Here is a 16,587-nt window from a genome sequence, read left to right on the forward strand (position 1 = left end):
TGTACACCAAAAAACAAGGCATAGCAAGACAAAATGACAAAAGAGAATACAATGATGACAACAAAAAAGGAAACCAATGACCCAAAAGAGAATAAATTAATTAAAAAATTTAAAAGCAAATAAAATAATGAAAAGAAAAAAATATTTTTTAATTAAAAAAAGAAAGAAAAACCTGTAAGGTTTTTGACCTCTAAGTCTGATTTTTGACCTCTAGGTGTGTCCTCAAGTCTGATGGGGTGCCATGCTTTGGCCCCAAAGTCTCCTTTGGACTCCCTTGGGAGCTCCCTACTCTGCTCCCCACAGTCCCCCCAGTTGCTCTGCTGCACTCATTTAGTGTTTTGCCTTGGTGTCATGGGGTCAGACGGGGCCAATCCTGACACTGAGTCTCCAGTGTTGTCCCCTGTAGGGCCATGGGTCAATGAGGGACGTCGTGTCTCATAGTGGGCTCAGCCATATGGTCCACTCTGTGCATTGGCTGTTCTGAGCAGGGATATCATCCTCCAGGCCTGGTGGGCCAGGATGTGCTCCATTCTCTCTTCCTCCCCCTTCATTTGCTCCCATGTGCTCTGATCAGACATGCCCCTCTCCCCTAGCTGCAGCTTCAGTGTGGTCCCCTAAAGTACATTCTTCTGGAGGGAGGGGCAGTTGTCCACATATCTGGTATGGGGGCCAAACCCTCAGGCTCCTCCACTGGCTCCTCTCTCCATGCCAGCATGCTGCATCTGCATCCCAGAACACAGAATTTAAGTCTGGTCCCCTTTTCCCCGTAGAGACACAAACAATACGCTACCCTTGGGTGGGTCAGTGCCCTATTCCCCTGCCACACATGTCATTTTTTCCCCTCCCCCCCCCCTTTTAGGTGGCTACCATATGTACCCCTGGATTTGGTCTGGCCCCTGCCATACTACCTGGACCTCACCCCTGGAGTGTTTGCATACAGTAGCTATTTCCCTGTGCCCCTTCTGCATTTTTCTTTTCTTTTTTTTTTTTATAAACTTACCTCAGCATACTCATGTTGTACTTGTCCTTTTGTGCTTGGCTTACTTCGCATAGCACAATTTCCTCCAGTTCTTCCCATGTGTCAATATGCTTCATACATTCATCACTCCTTTTTAGCGATGCATAGTACTCCATTGTATGTATGTACCACAGTTTTTTAATCCATTCGTCTGTTGATGGAAATTTGGGTTGTTTCCAACTCCTTGAAATTGTGAACATTGGAGCACAGATGTCTGACTGTGGTTTGTTTCTGGCCTCTTCTACGTATATGCCCAGCATTGCTGGGTTGTACAGGTTCACCAGCAGTGGCTGAGGGTTTCTATATCACCACAGTCCCTCCCACACATGTGGCTTTATGATTTTTTGAATTAGGCTATCTTTGAGGGTGTTAGGTGGTATCTCGTAGTTGCTTTGATTTGCATTTCTCTTATGGCTAATGATCGGGAACATTTTCTCATATGTTTATTGGCGATTCAGAATTCAGACTCTGAAACTTCTGTTCAGGTCTTTTGCCCACCCCCTCAGTGGGGAGTTAGTTTTTCTCATTGTAAGCTTGCAAAGTATTGTAGATTTTAGTAATAAGGCCTTTGTCTGATGAGTCATTGCTAAAGATGTTTTCCTAGTTGTTGGGCTCTCTTACTACTCCCTTGGTGAATTCTTTCAATGTACACAGGTGACTTATCTTCAGTATATCCAACTTGTCAATTTGTGCCTCCTCCGTGTTTGTATCCTTCCCTATTTCTGATAGCCTATGTATTCCCTGTGCCAAGGTTCTCAGGTTTGTCCCAATTCCCTGAATAATGGTCCTAATTGTTTGGGTTTTTATCTCAAGGTCTGTGATCCACCTTGAGTTTATTTTGTGCATAGAGTGAGGTAAGGGTCTTGCTTCATTTTTCTGCAGGTACATATCCATTTTTTCCAGCACTATTTATTGCAGAGGGCATCTGTTTCCCATTTGATATTTTTTGGGCCCTTATCAAAGACCAGTTGCCTGTATGCTGATGTTTTTATTTCTGGGTCTTCAGCTCTTTTCTATTTGTCTGAATATCTGTCATACTAGTACCACACTGTTTTGACTACTGTGGGCACATAATATGTGCTAAAGTCAGGTAGAGCAAGCCTTCCCACTTTGTCCTTCTTTTTGAGGAGTTCTCTGCTAATTCTGGGCTTCTTCCCCTTCCATATGAAGTTGGTAATCAGTTTTTCCATTTCGTTGAAAAAGGCTGGTGGTATTTGTATCAGGATAACATTGAACTTTTAAAGTGCCTTGGGCAGAACTGACATCTTTATTATATTGAGTCTGCCAATCCACAAGCATGGGATGTTCTTCCATTTGTTGAGGTCACTCTTGGTTTCTTGTAGTAGTGTTTTATAATTTTCCTCATACAAATCTTTTGGTTTTTTTTTAGTCGGATCTATCCCTAGATATTTCAATTTTTACCTTATAAGTGATTCTTGATACACATCTGAATCTCATGTGATACTCCATCTGTAACACATTTGGCATCTGATTTTCTTGAAGTTCCTCCTTCCTTCCTGTTCCCTTCTCTTTTGTGAGCACATACTCTCCTCTCTCTCCTTACTATTCTTGCATTGTTTTAGTACCATAGTCCTGTAACCTCATTTCTATTATTTCAATTATGTCTGTCTCCTTTTAGCCTCGGGAGTGTGTATACCAGTGAGCTCCACCATCAGTTTATACTCCCATTTTTAGCACACTGTTTGAAGCCTCTTCATTTGTACCATCTTTGTGACACTATCCATATAGCATTAGGCTCATACATTTATTGGTTCAATATATTTTTAAAACTTTTTGTGAAAATATGCAAAACAAAATATTGACCATCTCAACAAATTCTACAAGTACACTTCCTTGACATTAATAGTATTCTTCCAGTGGTGCATCCATGCTTGCTGTCCAAGTCTTTCTCATCCATTAGTCTAACCTTAATGCCCTTTACCCTTTACTTCCATCCCTGCTAACTGCTAAATGATCTCGGGTTTTTATATATTTGCTTATTTCATATACATGGTAACCTGCATTACTTACCCTTTAGTGACTATCTTATTTTGTCCAGGGTGATATTTTCAAGGTTTAACCATGCTGTGGCATGTACCATGAATCTTTATGGCTTAGTAATATTCTGAAACGTGTATATGCCAAATTTTATGTATCTATTTTTCAGTTTCTCCTTTTTGGCTCTTGTGGTAAGTGCTGCAGTGAACATTGGTATACAGATTCCTATTTGCTTTACTGTCTACAGTTCTTCTGGATGTATACTTAGGATGCTAAGACTGGGACTTTCAAGTCTGGTATTCTATGGAATTACTGATACTAACATAACCCCAGATAACCATAATATGTCTGCTTGTTTACATTTTCACTTTGAGGAAATTGTTTGTTACTCTAGTATCAAAAATCAGATTTTTAGAATTTTTAAAATGTTCATTTATAATCTTTGCTTTGCAGTCAAATAAATATTGCCAATGCTCAAAATATCAGAAATACAATTTTTCAAGGGAAAGAAAATTGGCATTCTTATAATAGTTGCATCAATTTTGTGTTAAAGGAATATTATTGTCAAAATAATTTTTTAAAACATGTAATATTGTTTTAGTTCTGTTAATAGGATTTCCCTTTAGGTTTTCTTAAATTATTGTTGTTCCTTTTCAGTCATTGTTCAATCTTTTGGAATTTAGAAGATTAGTCCTGAGTTACAAACCTCCATCAAATCCTCAAGATTTACCCCGAAACCAAAAGGTAAAATTGCTAAAGATTTTTAACGAGAGATCTGCAATAATCTCTTACATATGATTGCTTTGTGGGTAATTACTTCATGAAATCTGCAGCATAATGTCCAAACTTGAATGCTATCTCATGAATCTCAACTTTTTATATGACTGACTTATTTTGTATTAATATATTATAAATATAAATTTTTCTTCACCTGTATTTCAGAATGATGATTCATTTTTGTGTTATTTTAGTTGTATTTTACCCCTTTTTTGCAGTGAAATTTTATATGTTGCAACTCAAGGTCATTTTGGAGTAATTTTCTAAAAAGTGAGATACAAAAGAAATGATTTATTTTACTGGATATACCCTTAAAAATGAGTTTTAATAATTGTCTTTCTTTGATAGTTTCTGATTCTTGTGATTCTTGACAGGTTTCTGTTCCAGTGTCTTTGCTATAAAATGGTTCAGAGCAGTGCAAAGCCCTGGCTTTCGAATTGCAAACCATGATGTGTCTTTATTTGTCTTTGAGGGGTAATTGTATTACATATAAGCTTTACAGACATTTCAGTGCACACATAAATATATAAAATATACATAGAGCATAAAAGTTGAACTCAAGAATGAAGAAGAGTTGGATATGATTGGCACTTAGTCAGTTGCAGTAATAATTCCACTTGGGAAGACTTCTTGTTTATCTGTATCATACCTGAGAATTACCATAGTGTGTTTTTGGCGTAATATTATTTTGAGTTGTCTATATGATCCATTTCTTTTTTTTCTTCATAAACTTTATAGTAACATCTCACTACTTCCGGCAAATTGAGCAGCATTTGGGTCCACCTTTTCAAGCAAATTGTAGGCCCCTATTTAGTGCAGGAAGCACAAAACAAAACAAAACTCCAGTTAGTTCTTTCATTGTAAAATTGTCTTGACAAATTCGCTCCCTCCACTGCCTCATTATCTTTTTCTTCTTCAACATCTGTTAAGTCCTTCCTTACATTTCAGCCCTCTTTCTTTGTGATCCATGAGCTGTCTGGCATCAGTGATATTGGGTTCTCAATTCCGCATACTTGCTGTGTGGATGCTGGCTTTTCTAATACTGTCCTTATCAAATGCTCGGAACTTGTTCACATACTCATCAATTCTTTCCCAGATCCCTTGTATGCATCTTCCCTTAACTCTTTCCCAAGAAAATGCAGTGTTCCAGATGCACTGAAAAAGTCTTCCAGTGAAGTCCCGTGTCAGTGTTATAAAAATGGCTCTTCAGAGTCCATAGTTCAACTACTGTATGTTGTTAGAGTTGACATTGTGCAACTTTCTAACCATTTTTACTTCCTGCATGAAGACTGACAGATTTTGTGGTAGAACAAGCCATGTCCTGCCTTGTAGCAGGATTTTGAGTGGTCTGTGATGGTCTGTGAATGAACACCTGAGAAGGATAGCAGCAACAAATGATGCGCTACAACATTATGCGGTTCTTCTCAACTTGAGTGTGTTTACATTGCGGACTAACTACAGTGTAAACAGAAAACTTTGAGTTTTGTACGTTATTGTTAGTTAAATTGGTTTATTTTTTTTTTAAATGGGGCTGGTTTTTATGTAGCCATAGTTACTGGGGAAAAACAAATTAGGAGAGGAAATGCTTGAGTATAGAACTTTCATCATCTTGATATAGGAAACTGCCTGAAAGCAGATCATCACAAAGATTGTGATGCTAAAACGTTAGGTTTCAATAAAGTCTTGCACTTTGAGTAGCATTCAGTCCTAGTGATACATTGCTGAATTGTTTTTCTATTAATTTATAATTATTTAAAACTTCTGCCCAGCAAACATGTAAAGTATTTGCAATATAATCAAGTAGGAACATGGCTTGATTATTAAACAGCTTTTAGGAAAACCTTGACTATAAAGTGTTAGGCTGATGCATGAAAACCATTTTCAGAAGGGAACCCAGGTCATCTGACATGGCCCCTTTCATCTCCAGAGAAATTATGACAAATTCCTTCACTTATTAGGATTTTTATATGTAACATCGCCCCCCCTACTGTATTTTGTTAACGTTAACAAATTTGTCCATTATACTTTGTTAGTTCAAGTACCTTGTAGTATTTAGAATTATTTTCTGATTTGTACTTATATGTATTTGGACCATTTATTTTCCTGAAGTTCAGTGCTTTTCAGAATTAAAATTTTTCATTCTATATAGTGCTGAAAAAAAGAACTTTTTCAAGTGTTAATTGGGATTGGCTGAAGGCTTGTAAAGCAGATCATCAGTTTTACATTCGACAATTCATACAGATTTTGTTTGTCTTACTCATTGCAGTCTCGTCAGTGTACCATCAGTCACCCCATTTCATTTTCTGTTTCGTTTTCCTTCTTCCCTCACCCTTCTGAACTTTGTACTTAGGTAAATACTGCCATTTTGATTTAGACAGTTGACTATTTTAAGGTGTGCAAACCTCATTAGTGTTACAGTTCTTCCAATAAACCTGTTTGGTTGTTTGTTTGAGACTTTAACCTTGGCTATGAGTCCATTTCCAGACCTAATATACAACTAAGAACCTTAGTGTCGGTGTTTCCATAAGTCTCTGTCCAACCAGTAAGCCTGGTATCTTTTAGGATTGTGAGATTTGTTCCTCAATTTTCTCCCACACTCTTTAAGACCACCTAATGTGATGAGCTGTTGCTAGGTTGACAGACACCAGGCACCAGGTAGCAAGGTCATAAAGACTGATGTTTGTGTGGCTCATGGAACCATCGAATACTGTTTTCCACGTGACTTTCATTTTTCTCATTATTCTTTCCTGTGGACAAGGAGAGACCCATAGTTATAACTTAGATGGCCACTCATGAGCTTTTGAGACCCTAATCACTACTTACCAATATTGCTTTTGTGAACTACGTTATGCCAGTTGATCATGTCCCCGGCTCAGTGACTCATTCTCTAAAGGTGTTTGCTTATGTCTTCCCTGTTTAATGTATTTTGGTCTTTTGTCAAAGATCAGCTGTCTATAGGTAGATGGATTAATTCTGGGTGCTCAGTTATATTCAACTGGCTTAGTATCTATCATACTAATTCTAGAGTCTAGACTAAAATTACTGTGCAGTAGGTTTTCACATAAAAAAGTGAAAGGTCTCCTACTTTGTTCTTCTTCTTTAGTAGTACTTTGCTTATCTAGGATATTTTTCATTTTTATGTAAATTTGGTGATTCATATTTTTCATCTCTTTATAGAATAGTACTGGAGTCTGGATCAGGATTGCATTATATCTGTAGATTTGTGTAGTATTGAATTTTTTGCAATGTTAAGTCTTCATAGTTCATGATCTTGGTAAATTCTTCTATTCATGTAGGACCCCTTTATGTTTTTGTAGTGTGATTTTGAATTTTCTTGTATAGATCTTTTATCATTGTAGTCATATTAAAAGATTAGCTTTGAAATCTCATTTTAAAATGTTATATTCTGAGGTGTAGATTCTCAATACTAAAATAAAATAAATTATTAAGAACACATTGTGGAAACAAGAACAACAAAAAAAGACATAGGTATAGGATACGGTCAAGAGAATATTCACCTGAAAACTAGAGAAATATAAATCCAATCTTTAGCTGCTTCCTACAGAAATTTGTTTCTTATAATGGGGGAGTCAGCATTTCTCATTGTCATTTTAGCGTAAGAGGAGACCTGGGGTCACGGTGTGTTACATATTAACGTGCTGGCATTTTCACCTGCCAGCAGTGCTATGTGGAAGAAGATGAGGCGTTCTGTTTCTGTAAGGGTTTACAGCCTGAGAATGGCCCAGGCTGGTTCTGCTCTGTCCTATATGGTTGCTGTTCATTGGAATTAATGCTAAACCAGTGAGGATTTTTAGCTTAAATAATTAATAGAATCTCTCATTTCCATCCTGAAAAAGATACTTATTTAGACAAATAGCATATAATTTTTTATAAGATTGTCCCTCAAATGAGATGTTTCAAACATTTGCTTTGTTGACAGCACTGTACACCATAATTTGGCATTTGGGGAACAAGTATGTGGGTAATCATCAGCGACAAGATCTCTGATCATGTAGCTGTTAAACTGGTCAGCTGTTAACCAAAAGCCTTTGTTTCAAACTACCAGTTGCAGCCTTCCCTCAGGAGAAAGACACAGCAGTCTCATTCCATAACAGTTCCAGCCCAGAAGCACAGGTCAATTTTACTCTGAACTGATAGGACTGCTGTGAATCACAGTATATTTGACAGCATCAGTTTTTGCTTTGTTCTTAACCCTCTACTGGTTGGTGCTATTTTACCTAACACTGAGAGAATGGATAAGTTTTATATAAGGAGCCAAGTATGGCTTTTGCCATTTGTTATTTGATAATGAGGCAATGTTTATAGGCACATGAGCTTGAAAACCAATGTGTTAAGTTACATAATATACTTAGAATCACATTGATCAAATTATAGAGATGTTATTTATTTATTTATTATTATTTTTTAATCGTTTTATTAGGGGCTCATACGACTCTTATCACAATCCATACATACATCAGTTGTGTAAAGCACATTTGTACATTCATTGCCCTCGTCATTCTCAAAACATTTGCTCTGCACTTAAGCCCCTGGTATCAGGTCCTCATTTTTTTTCCCCTCCCTCCCCACTCCCCCATTGCCTCATGAGCGCTTGATAATTTATAAATTGTTTATTTTGTCATATCCTGCCCTGTCCGACGTCTCCCTTCACCCACTTTTCTATTGTCTGTCCCCCAGGGAGGAGGTCACATATAGATCCTTGTAATCGGTTCCCTCTTAGAGATGTTATTTATATGTTATGCTAAACATATACAATTTTTAAAATTAGGAATTAAAGATTGTCAAAAGTGTTTAAACATATTGAGTGAAAAAATGAGATAGTCATTGACATCAGTAATACTTGAACTGTGTGATATATTACTATCTAGGAGAATTGTGAGGTAACTAGAAAACTAATAAGATGCTCACTGTAAACCCTTTCTTCCTCCCACTCCCACTTACCCTCTTCATGCTGAAACATCACAAAAAGATGACAAGATATATTAGTTTGAGGAGGCAAAGATGAAAATGCCCATAATATTCAGAGAAAATCGTCACATAGCTATTTTCTTATAGCTAAAGTCTTATTAATTATGAGGCTATTGTAAAATGTGAAAGTAAAAATGATTTATAAATTATCAAGGATTCATGAAGGTGGGAGGTTAGGGGAGGGAGGGGATAAAAGAGGAGCTGATACCAAGGGCTCAAGTAGAAAGAAATTGTTTTTGAAGTGATGATGCAACATATGTACAAATGTGCTTGATACAATTGATGTGTACAGATTGTTATAGGAGCTGTAAGAGCCCCCAATAAAATGATTTGTTTTTTTTAAATATCAGAAAAAAGTAATAAAAAAATAAAAATAAATTAAATTAAATCTTAATTTAGGGTGAATATTTCCAAACTAAGAATATTTTCTGTACTTTAAACTAGTTAATGAGAAGGGGATTTGTTTAACTCAATGCTAGAGCATATTTTTGGAACAAAATGTCTGAAGATATTTTAAAATTTACAAATAAGCATCCAGAAATACTTGCCTCCTGGCCATGATGAAGTAATAAAGGCTAGATTCACTCTTCCTTTGTAAACAGATAAAAAACTGGACAATAGGTAGCACAGGAAAAGATATCCTTAAGAGAGTAGAAAAAACCATAGGGGAGCTTTGTGGTTATTAGGCTGAAATGAAGCTTAGGGGAAGAAACCCAAGCAGAAACATTTGGTGTTTTTATATTGAGGAAATGGAGTTTACACTTTGGGGACACCAGAGAAACTAAATGTGTATCGTGCAAGAACCTTACAACAAACAAGAGTATAAGAAATTTACCACTATTACATGACAGATTTAATTAAGCCATGTCAACAAATACATGAAATTAAAATGATAAAAAATCAAATCCTTTTATAAGGCAGAGGTTGTCATATTGCATTAAAAAGGAAAACTAAGCCAAAATCTGTCTAAAAGATGTCCACTTTAAGTGTATGCATAGACACACATAGGTTAAAAATAAAAGAATGAAGAAATACATATGCTTATGGTAATCAAATAGAAACCTGTGGGAGTGACATAATCTGTTGTAAATTTGAGACTGAAGAGTGGAGGGGTGGAGGTTGGCCTGTCAATCAGGTTGCAGCTTGATGACCTCATTTGGAGGCACTAAGGACATAAGTAGCTCACTGGAGGCGGGACACATGCACACTCCCTGTGAGACATTACTGACCACAAGCCTGATGGAGTTATGCTGATGATGCTAAAGCCCTGGAGTTGAAGGAGCCACATTGAGACCCTGCCAATGCTGAGATGCTTCCACTGCCACTGGATCCACAAGACTTTCCAACCACTGGCCTGTGATCTTCCTGTATTCAGTGCAATTGCATCTGCTGCATGAATCTGAAGAGGAATTTATAGATTGGTATCGGACAAATGGGCTAATAGCAGACTTATGGACTTGATTTGGACTGGGCTGGGATGTTTTCTCAATATTCATTTGCTCTTGTAGATAAAGCTCTTTCTTAAACACAAATGATTCTCCCTGGATTTGTTTCTCTAGTCTACCCGGACTAACACAGAACCGTTGGAGCCTCTTATAATCTCAGAACATTTCAGGTAGGCAAAGATTGTTGCCTGTAATAAAGAAAGTAACTTAAGAAAGATAAATGAGTCATTCATCAATGAGGCAGTACAGTTATAGAATTTTATTCACTTAATAACAGAGTTTTAAAAACATAAAGTAAAAACTGACAAAAATGAAAGGAGGAAAATGTTAATCCACAATTATAGTCAACGAGTTTAATACCTTTCAATCTACAAAGCAAGTAGAAAGAAAATTACTAATGATACAGACAAATTGAATGGACTATGTTTTAAAAACAGGATGGTGAGACTTCGTCTTATGTTCTTTGGATTATCACAAGGGGACAGACCTTGGAGAAAGATATTATGCTCGGTGACGTAGAGATTTCATGAAAAACAAAGAACTCCCAAAAGATGGATTGACAAAGTAGCTGCAACAGTGGCCTCAAGCATAGCAACGGATTGTGAGGATGGAGCAAGGCCAGAGAGCGTTTTATTTTGTTGCACATAGGATTGTCACTGTGGGCCAGAAATAACTCCGTGGTATTCCGTGGTACCGAACAGCACCTACAACGTGGAACTCACTGAGACACGTAGCATACTAATGCCTACAATGAATTTGAAACGACTGTGGGCCGTCAGATGGGAATCAGCAAATCTGTCTTGGAGGAAGGGTACCTGGAATGTTGCTTAGAAGTGAAGATGACTTCGTCTCACGTACTTTGAACATGTGCCCAGGAAGAACTAGGACCTGAAGAGGGACATCAGGACAGGTCATTGGTAATCTAGAGGGCTAGCGGCAAACAGGGTAACCCCCAACATACTTGTCTTGCTTGACACAGTGCTTGCGAAAGTAGATTCAAACAGAACAGCACTGGTGAGGAGGCCACCAGCCCAGCAGTGTTTCATTTGGTTGTACATGAGGTCACACAACCTCAAAGAACAGCCACCGTATTTTTCATACAGGATTTCATCGGGAGATAAACATTTTGATAGTGAATATGCAAATATTCTTTGATGCTTTATGTCAACTAGTAATTTACAAAGGCTGGACTGAAAAGTACTACCACCTACAAAAGTGCTAAGCTTTAACGATACAGTTTTGCTCTATGTCAGACTAAGACAACATTATAGAGAGGCAGAACTAATCTGTGCACTTCAGTGCAATGGCAGTAGGTGAGACTACCAAATTGTGAGTTTAAGATGTATGCTTTGGAAATTCAAAAGGCAAGTTTTGAAACTTCCTTTCTTGACTTTAGGTCCACCCATTTCTTGAAGTAGGCCCACGAATTCTCTAACCAAGCGAGGGGCACTTGCAGAGGCTCTGTCTGCGTCTCCACTTCCTCCTTTCAGTTCCTTGGCTGCCTGCATTGATAATTTAATCTGCAAGTCTGCTCTTTGCAATACACTCAGGCTGCCACTTCCTCAGGCCGCACCAGCTGAACATCAGATTCCTATGGATTGGGAGGGGACAGGTCTTCCTAATCATCTGTGCATGGAGAAGACTGCTATATATAATTTCCTTTTCTCAAGCATCAGTTGCATTAATTCCATTAAAAAACCAAGGCTTCTCATATAACTGGATGGCACATTTGAGCTTGTTGATTTTCTTCAACTTCACGTTGAGCGTAATTCTATATGACCATTTAATGCTCTATTTCACAATCAGCTTCTGTACTTGTTTTGGCTACTGATACTGAGCTTCTCTGTCATCTCTTCCCACAGATGTAATCAGTGTGATTTCTGTGTATACTTTCTGGAGAAGTCCATGTGTATAGTCACCATTTGTATTGGAAAAAAAAGTATTTGTGAAAAAGAATTCACTGGTCTCAGAAAATTCTTCTATGGGATCTCCACCTTTGTTTCTGCTGCCGAGACCATATTTCCAGCTACTAGTCCTGGCTCTTGATTTCCATTTTTCACATTCTGCTCACCAGTAACTGTCAACTTATCTTGATTGGATGTTTGATCCATTTCAGACTGAAGAAGTTGGTACAATTCTTCAATTTATGTATCACTAGTTTTAGTGGTTGGTGTATAAATTTAAATAATAGTTGTAGTAACTCAATATCCTTGTATTTTTATAGATAATATTGTGTCACTGATAGAGCTGTGCTTCAGGATGGATCTTGAAAAATATTTGTGAATATCAGTGTGACATCATTCTTCTTAATTCATCATTGCCAGCACAGGAAATCATATGATGATCTGATACAACATAGCTAGTACTGTCCATTTCAGCTTATTAATGCATAGGCTGTCAATCTTTATGCATTCCGTTTCCAATTTTCCTAGATTCATACTTTGCACATTCTAAGTTCTGATTCTTCTTCTTTTTTAATCATTTTATTGGGAGCTCTTACAACTCTTATCACAATCCATCCATCCATCCATTGTGTCAAGCACATTTGTACGTTTGTTGCCATCATCATTCTCAAAATATTTTCTTTCTATATGAGCCATTGATATCAGCTCCTCATTTCCTGCCCCCCCTGCTTCCCCCTTCCCCCTCCTTCATGAACCCTTGATAATTTATAAATTATTATTATTTTGTCATATCTTACACTGTTCGGCGTCTCCGTTCACCCACTTTTCTGTTGTCTGTCCCTCGGGGAGGAGGTTATATGTAGATCCTTGTAACCAGTTCCCCCTTTCTCCCCCACCTTCCCTCCACCCTCCTGGTATTGCCACTCTCACTACTGGTCCTGAAGGGATCATCTGTCCTGGATTCCCTGTGCTTCCAGTTGCTATCTGTACCAGTGCACACACATCCTCTGGTCTAGCCAGATTGGTAAGGCAGAATTGGGATCATGATAGTGGGTGGGGAGGAAGCATTTAAGAACTAGAGGAAAGGTGTATGTTTCATCGTTCTAAGTTCTGATTCTTAATAGATGTTTGCAGATGTTTCCTCCATGTTGAGTTTTGCCCATCAGCAAATGACTGCCTTGAAAGCTTTCCCCCTTCCACATCATTGTGTTCATCTGTACTTTGAGAGGGTAAATTGTGAGTGTCTTCTGACCCGAGGGACTCATCTGGCACTCTGTCTGACAGTGTTCTGCTGCTCTCCATGAGGTTTGCAGTGATGAATTCTTCAGAAATGAACAGCCTATTCTTTCTTCATAGTGTTTTTTATTTTGACGTTCTGCTGAAATCTATCGGTTTGGGGTGACCCTGCTGGTATCTGAAATACCAGTGACATTGCTTTGTATAATCCAGCTTCTCTGATCATCTGCTCATAACGGTCATTGTTTTTCGGTGCTGCCGAGTTGGTTCTCAGTCATAGCAAGTCTATGTACAACAGAGCGAAACACTGCTTAGTCCTCACAATTGGTCTTATATTTGAGCTCGTGGCTGCAGCTGCTGTGTCAATCCATCCTGTTGAAGGTCTTCCTTCCTCTTTTCCCCTTCCCTGACACTTTTCCAAGCAAGAGGTCCTTGTTCAGGGAATGGTCTCTCCTGACAACATGTCCAGAGTTCTTGAGATGAAGTCTTGCCATCCCAGTTGTACGTCTTCCAAGGCAGATTTATTTGTTCTTTTGATATTCCATTAGTCACTAGGGAAGTGCGATTTAAAATCAGATATGCTACTGCACCCATTAAGAAGGCAGACTATACTCAAGTGTTGCTCAGATGTATGGCCAGGACTCTCATACAGTGCTAGTGGGCTCATGAAACGGTCTAACAACTTTGAAAAACAATTTGGTTGCTTCTGAAGCATGTACTGTATGCTCCAGCAATTTGCCTCAAGGTTTTTATCAAAGAATAATAAAAACATGTGTCCATATCAATAGTCACAGCTGCTGGAAAAATTTAACTGATAAATAAGTTTTAATATATTCCAACAGTGGAACACCACTTAGCAATAAAATGGAATTAAATACTAATACACTCAGTCCTATGGAGGAAGCCAAAAATAAATGACAATGGAAAGAAACCAAACTAAGAGGACTACATGATGTAAAGTTGAAGTTATTTACATTTTTAGAAAACATAAAAGGACCATGGTGCCTGGGAGTAGTAGGGGAGGAATGAAGTATGAGGAAACTTGGCAGTGATAGATATATGTGCTTAGTTTTTAGAAAAAGTGTTTCATTTCTTCACATACCTTACACGTTAATGATTCACTCAAGAAGAGTTGTGCATTCATCACAATTTCAGAACATTTTCTTATCATACTTGTTTTTACTCCCCTTTCTCCTAATGTCCCTTTTGTTACCCAGGTAATTATTAATCCAGTTACTCTCTCTCTATAGGTTTACCTATCCTGAATTTCATGTACAGAAAATCATACAAAACACAAACAGGAACTAAACAAACAAACAAAAACCCAACAGCTACATAAAACAAATAAATCAAAAGAAAAGCAGAAAATGCAAACATTTGAAATAAGTTTAAAATGTGTCGAAAGGAAGATCAAATGATAAGGTATTACATTCTGCCCTAACTATATCTGTCATCATCCATTCTACAAGGCGCTCTCTCCAACAGCAAGGTTATTCACATCCCTGGACTGTGTTCGAGAGGATTCACCAGAGGCTTAATCCAGGTAGAGACCCTGCCAAATGGGTTTCGGGTTTCTGCAGTCACTTATCGCCTTCTGCGAGGAGAGTATTCATAATTTAAGCTCTGATGCTGTTTCCTCATTCAGATTTGGATTTTATTGTTTATAATTCTTAGATCAAACAGGCCATTGTGCCTGTTCCATGTGGCCTTAGCTGATGCCTCACTAGATGGTTGCTTGTTAAGCCTTTAAGACCTCAGACATTTTTCTCTCTGATAGCTGGGAACCATCTGTTTTCTTCACTACACTTTGCTATAGGACCAGTATCTTCAGTGTTCTCTTCATGAGGGTGAATATAAAGTATAAGGCCATGTCTTAAATAATTCTTAGATCAGGGCTAGAATTAAGTGTGAGCCCTAAATCTGTTCATATATATGGTTTAAATATGACTGTTCACTTTAGAGACATCATTTTAAGAGAGAGTACATGATAAATCATCCCACTGGGACATAAGGCAGTTCTATTGATAGTGTCATTAATTTAAACAGTGTTATAGAATTTAAAACATTGAGACAAGGACATTATACAATTATAGGTTAGCTTCAGACTTCGATCACCAGTTGTTAACTTTTACAGATTAAACTCTTAACTGACTGGAGACTGTTTACAGGAACAGTGGGGCTTGGTGATAGGGCAAAGTGTTTAATAGCCATCATTCACAAAGGCAGCACCATGCCTGCAAGACCAATACATGTTTTTAGAAAGCAAGGAGAGCATTAAAATAGTAACTCTGGTAGTCCCAGGCCACCATTCACTGGACATCCTCAAAGTAAAATATCTAAACCAAAGTTTAGCAACCACCTATTCTATAGCCACGGGATAACAGACATCTCATTCTTCCCTTACTAGGGTGTTTTAGCCTTTAATCCAAGGGTGTATGTTGATTTCCTTACATCTGCTATAGGTGAGTTCGAAGTAAAGTCCCGTTCACTTAGTGGGGTTTCCACATTGAATCCTCCAGGTGTGACCTATGAAGGATGTTGTGTGCCTTGAAAAAGACAGAATCTAAAAGCCCCAGGAGTCTATATAGCACATAGCCTGGGTCACAAACTAGGTCAAAAGTAACCAATTAGGAACATAGTGTCCCACATATTCTCACCTTAGGTTCTATAGATTTTTCCCATGGAAGGTTCTTCTACATGGCTTAGCCACCAACAGAAAAGTGTAGTCACCTTCTCTGAGTCATTCTTGCCTCCCTCCCACCACCTTGACTTGAAGTTCCAGTGGAGTTTATCACTTTTGTTAGGAGTTTCCGTTGATTTGTGATGACCTTCACACAGTGTTTTACAAGGAGCAGCTGAATGATCTTCTTCCTTTGCTTCCATCTTGAGAAACTACCCTAGCTGAGGTCGTCTCCTCTGTTAAAGAAGTGGGATATAAAGCGGGTGATATATGGTTCTTGTGTGCCAGGCAAGATCTCAACCTCTTTGCTTCAAGATAGGTTTAGAAGATTACATGACCTGAGAGCAGAAACCTGCTTTTGTCTTGAACTCTGCTACAATGAAATGGGAGATCATACATCCATCTGTTCGTGTTCTGACTCTTAATTCTTTGAGTTAATGTCCCACAAAGGTATGGTGTTCTGTTCCCATTTGTTTCAGAGAGAGCCATCTTGCTCTCTTCCAAGCATATTTACAAGCCACCAGCAGTGCAGAAAGTTCC

General features: G+C 38.1%; 1 protein-coding gene across 3 annotated transcripts in view; it reads left to right on the forward strand.

Moving 5' to 3' along the window:
* The window catches only part of USP25 (ubiquitin specific peptidase 25), a 168,866-nt gene that overhangs the window by 72,581 nt on the left and 79,698 nt on the right, over positions 1–16,587 (forward strand). For all 3 annotated transcript variants that reach the window (XM_013006906.2, XM_004711310.3, XM_004711311.3), the window contains exon 6: positions 3,674–3,760. In XM_013006906.2, coding sequence (XP_012862360.1) covers positions 3,674–3,760 — 87 coding nt within the window. The remainder of the gene's footprint in view (positions 1–3,673; positions 3,761–16,587) is intronic.

This window comes from Echinops telfairi, unplaced genomic scaffold (genome assembly GCF_000313985.2).
Source record: "Echinops telfairi isolate 266 unplaced genomic scaffold, ASM31398v2 ScPeMD7_7469;HRSCAF=8507_0, whole genome shotgun sequence".
NCBI classification, from domain to species: domain Eukaryota; kingdom Metazoa; phylum Chordata; class Mammalia; order Afrosoricida; family Tenrecidae; genus Echinops; species Echinops telfairi.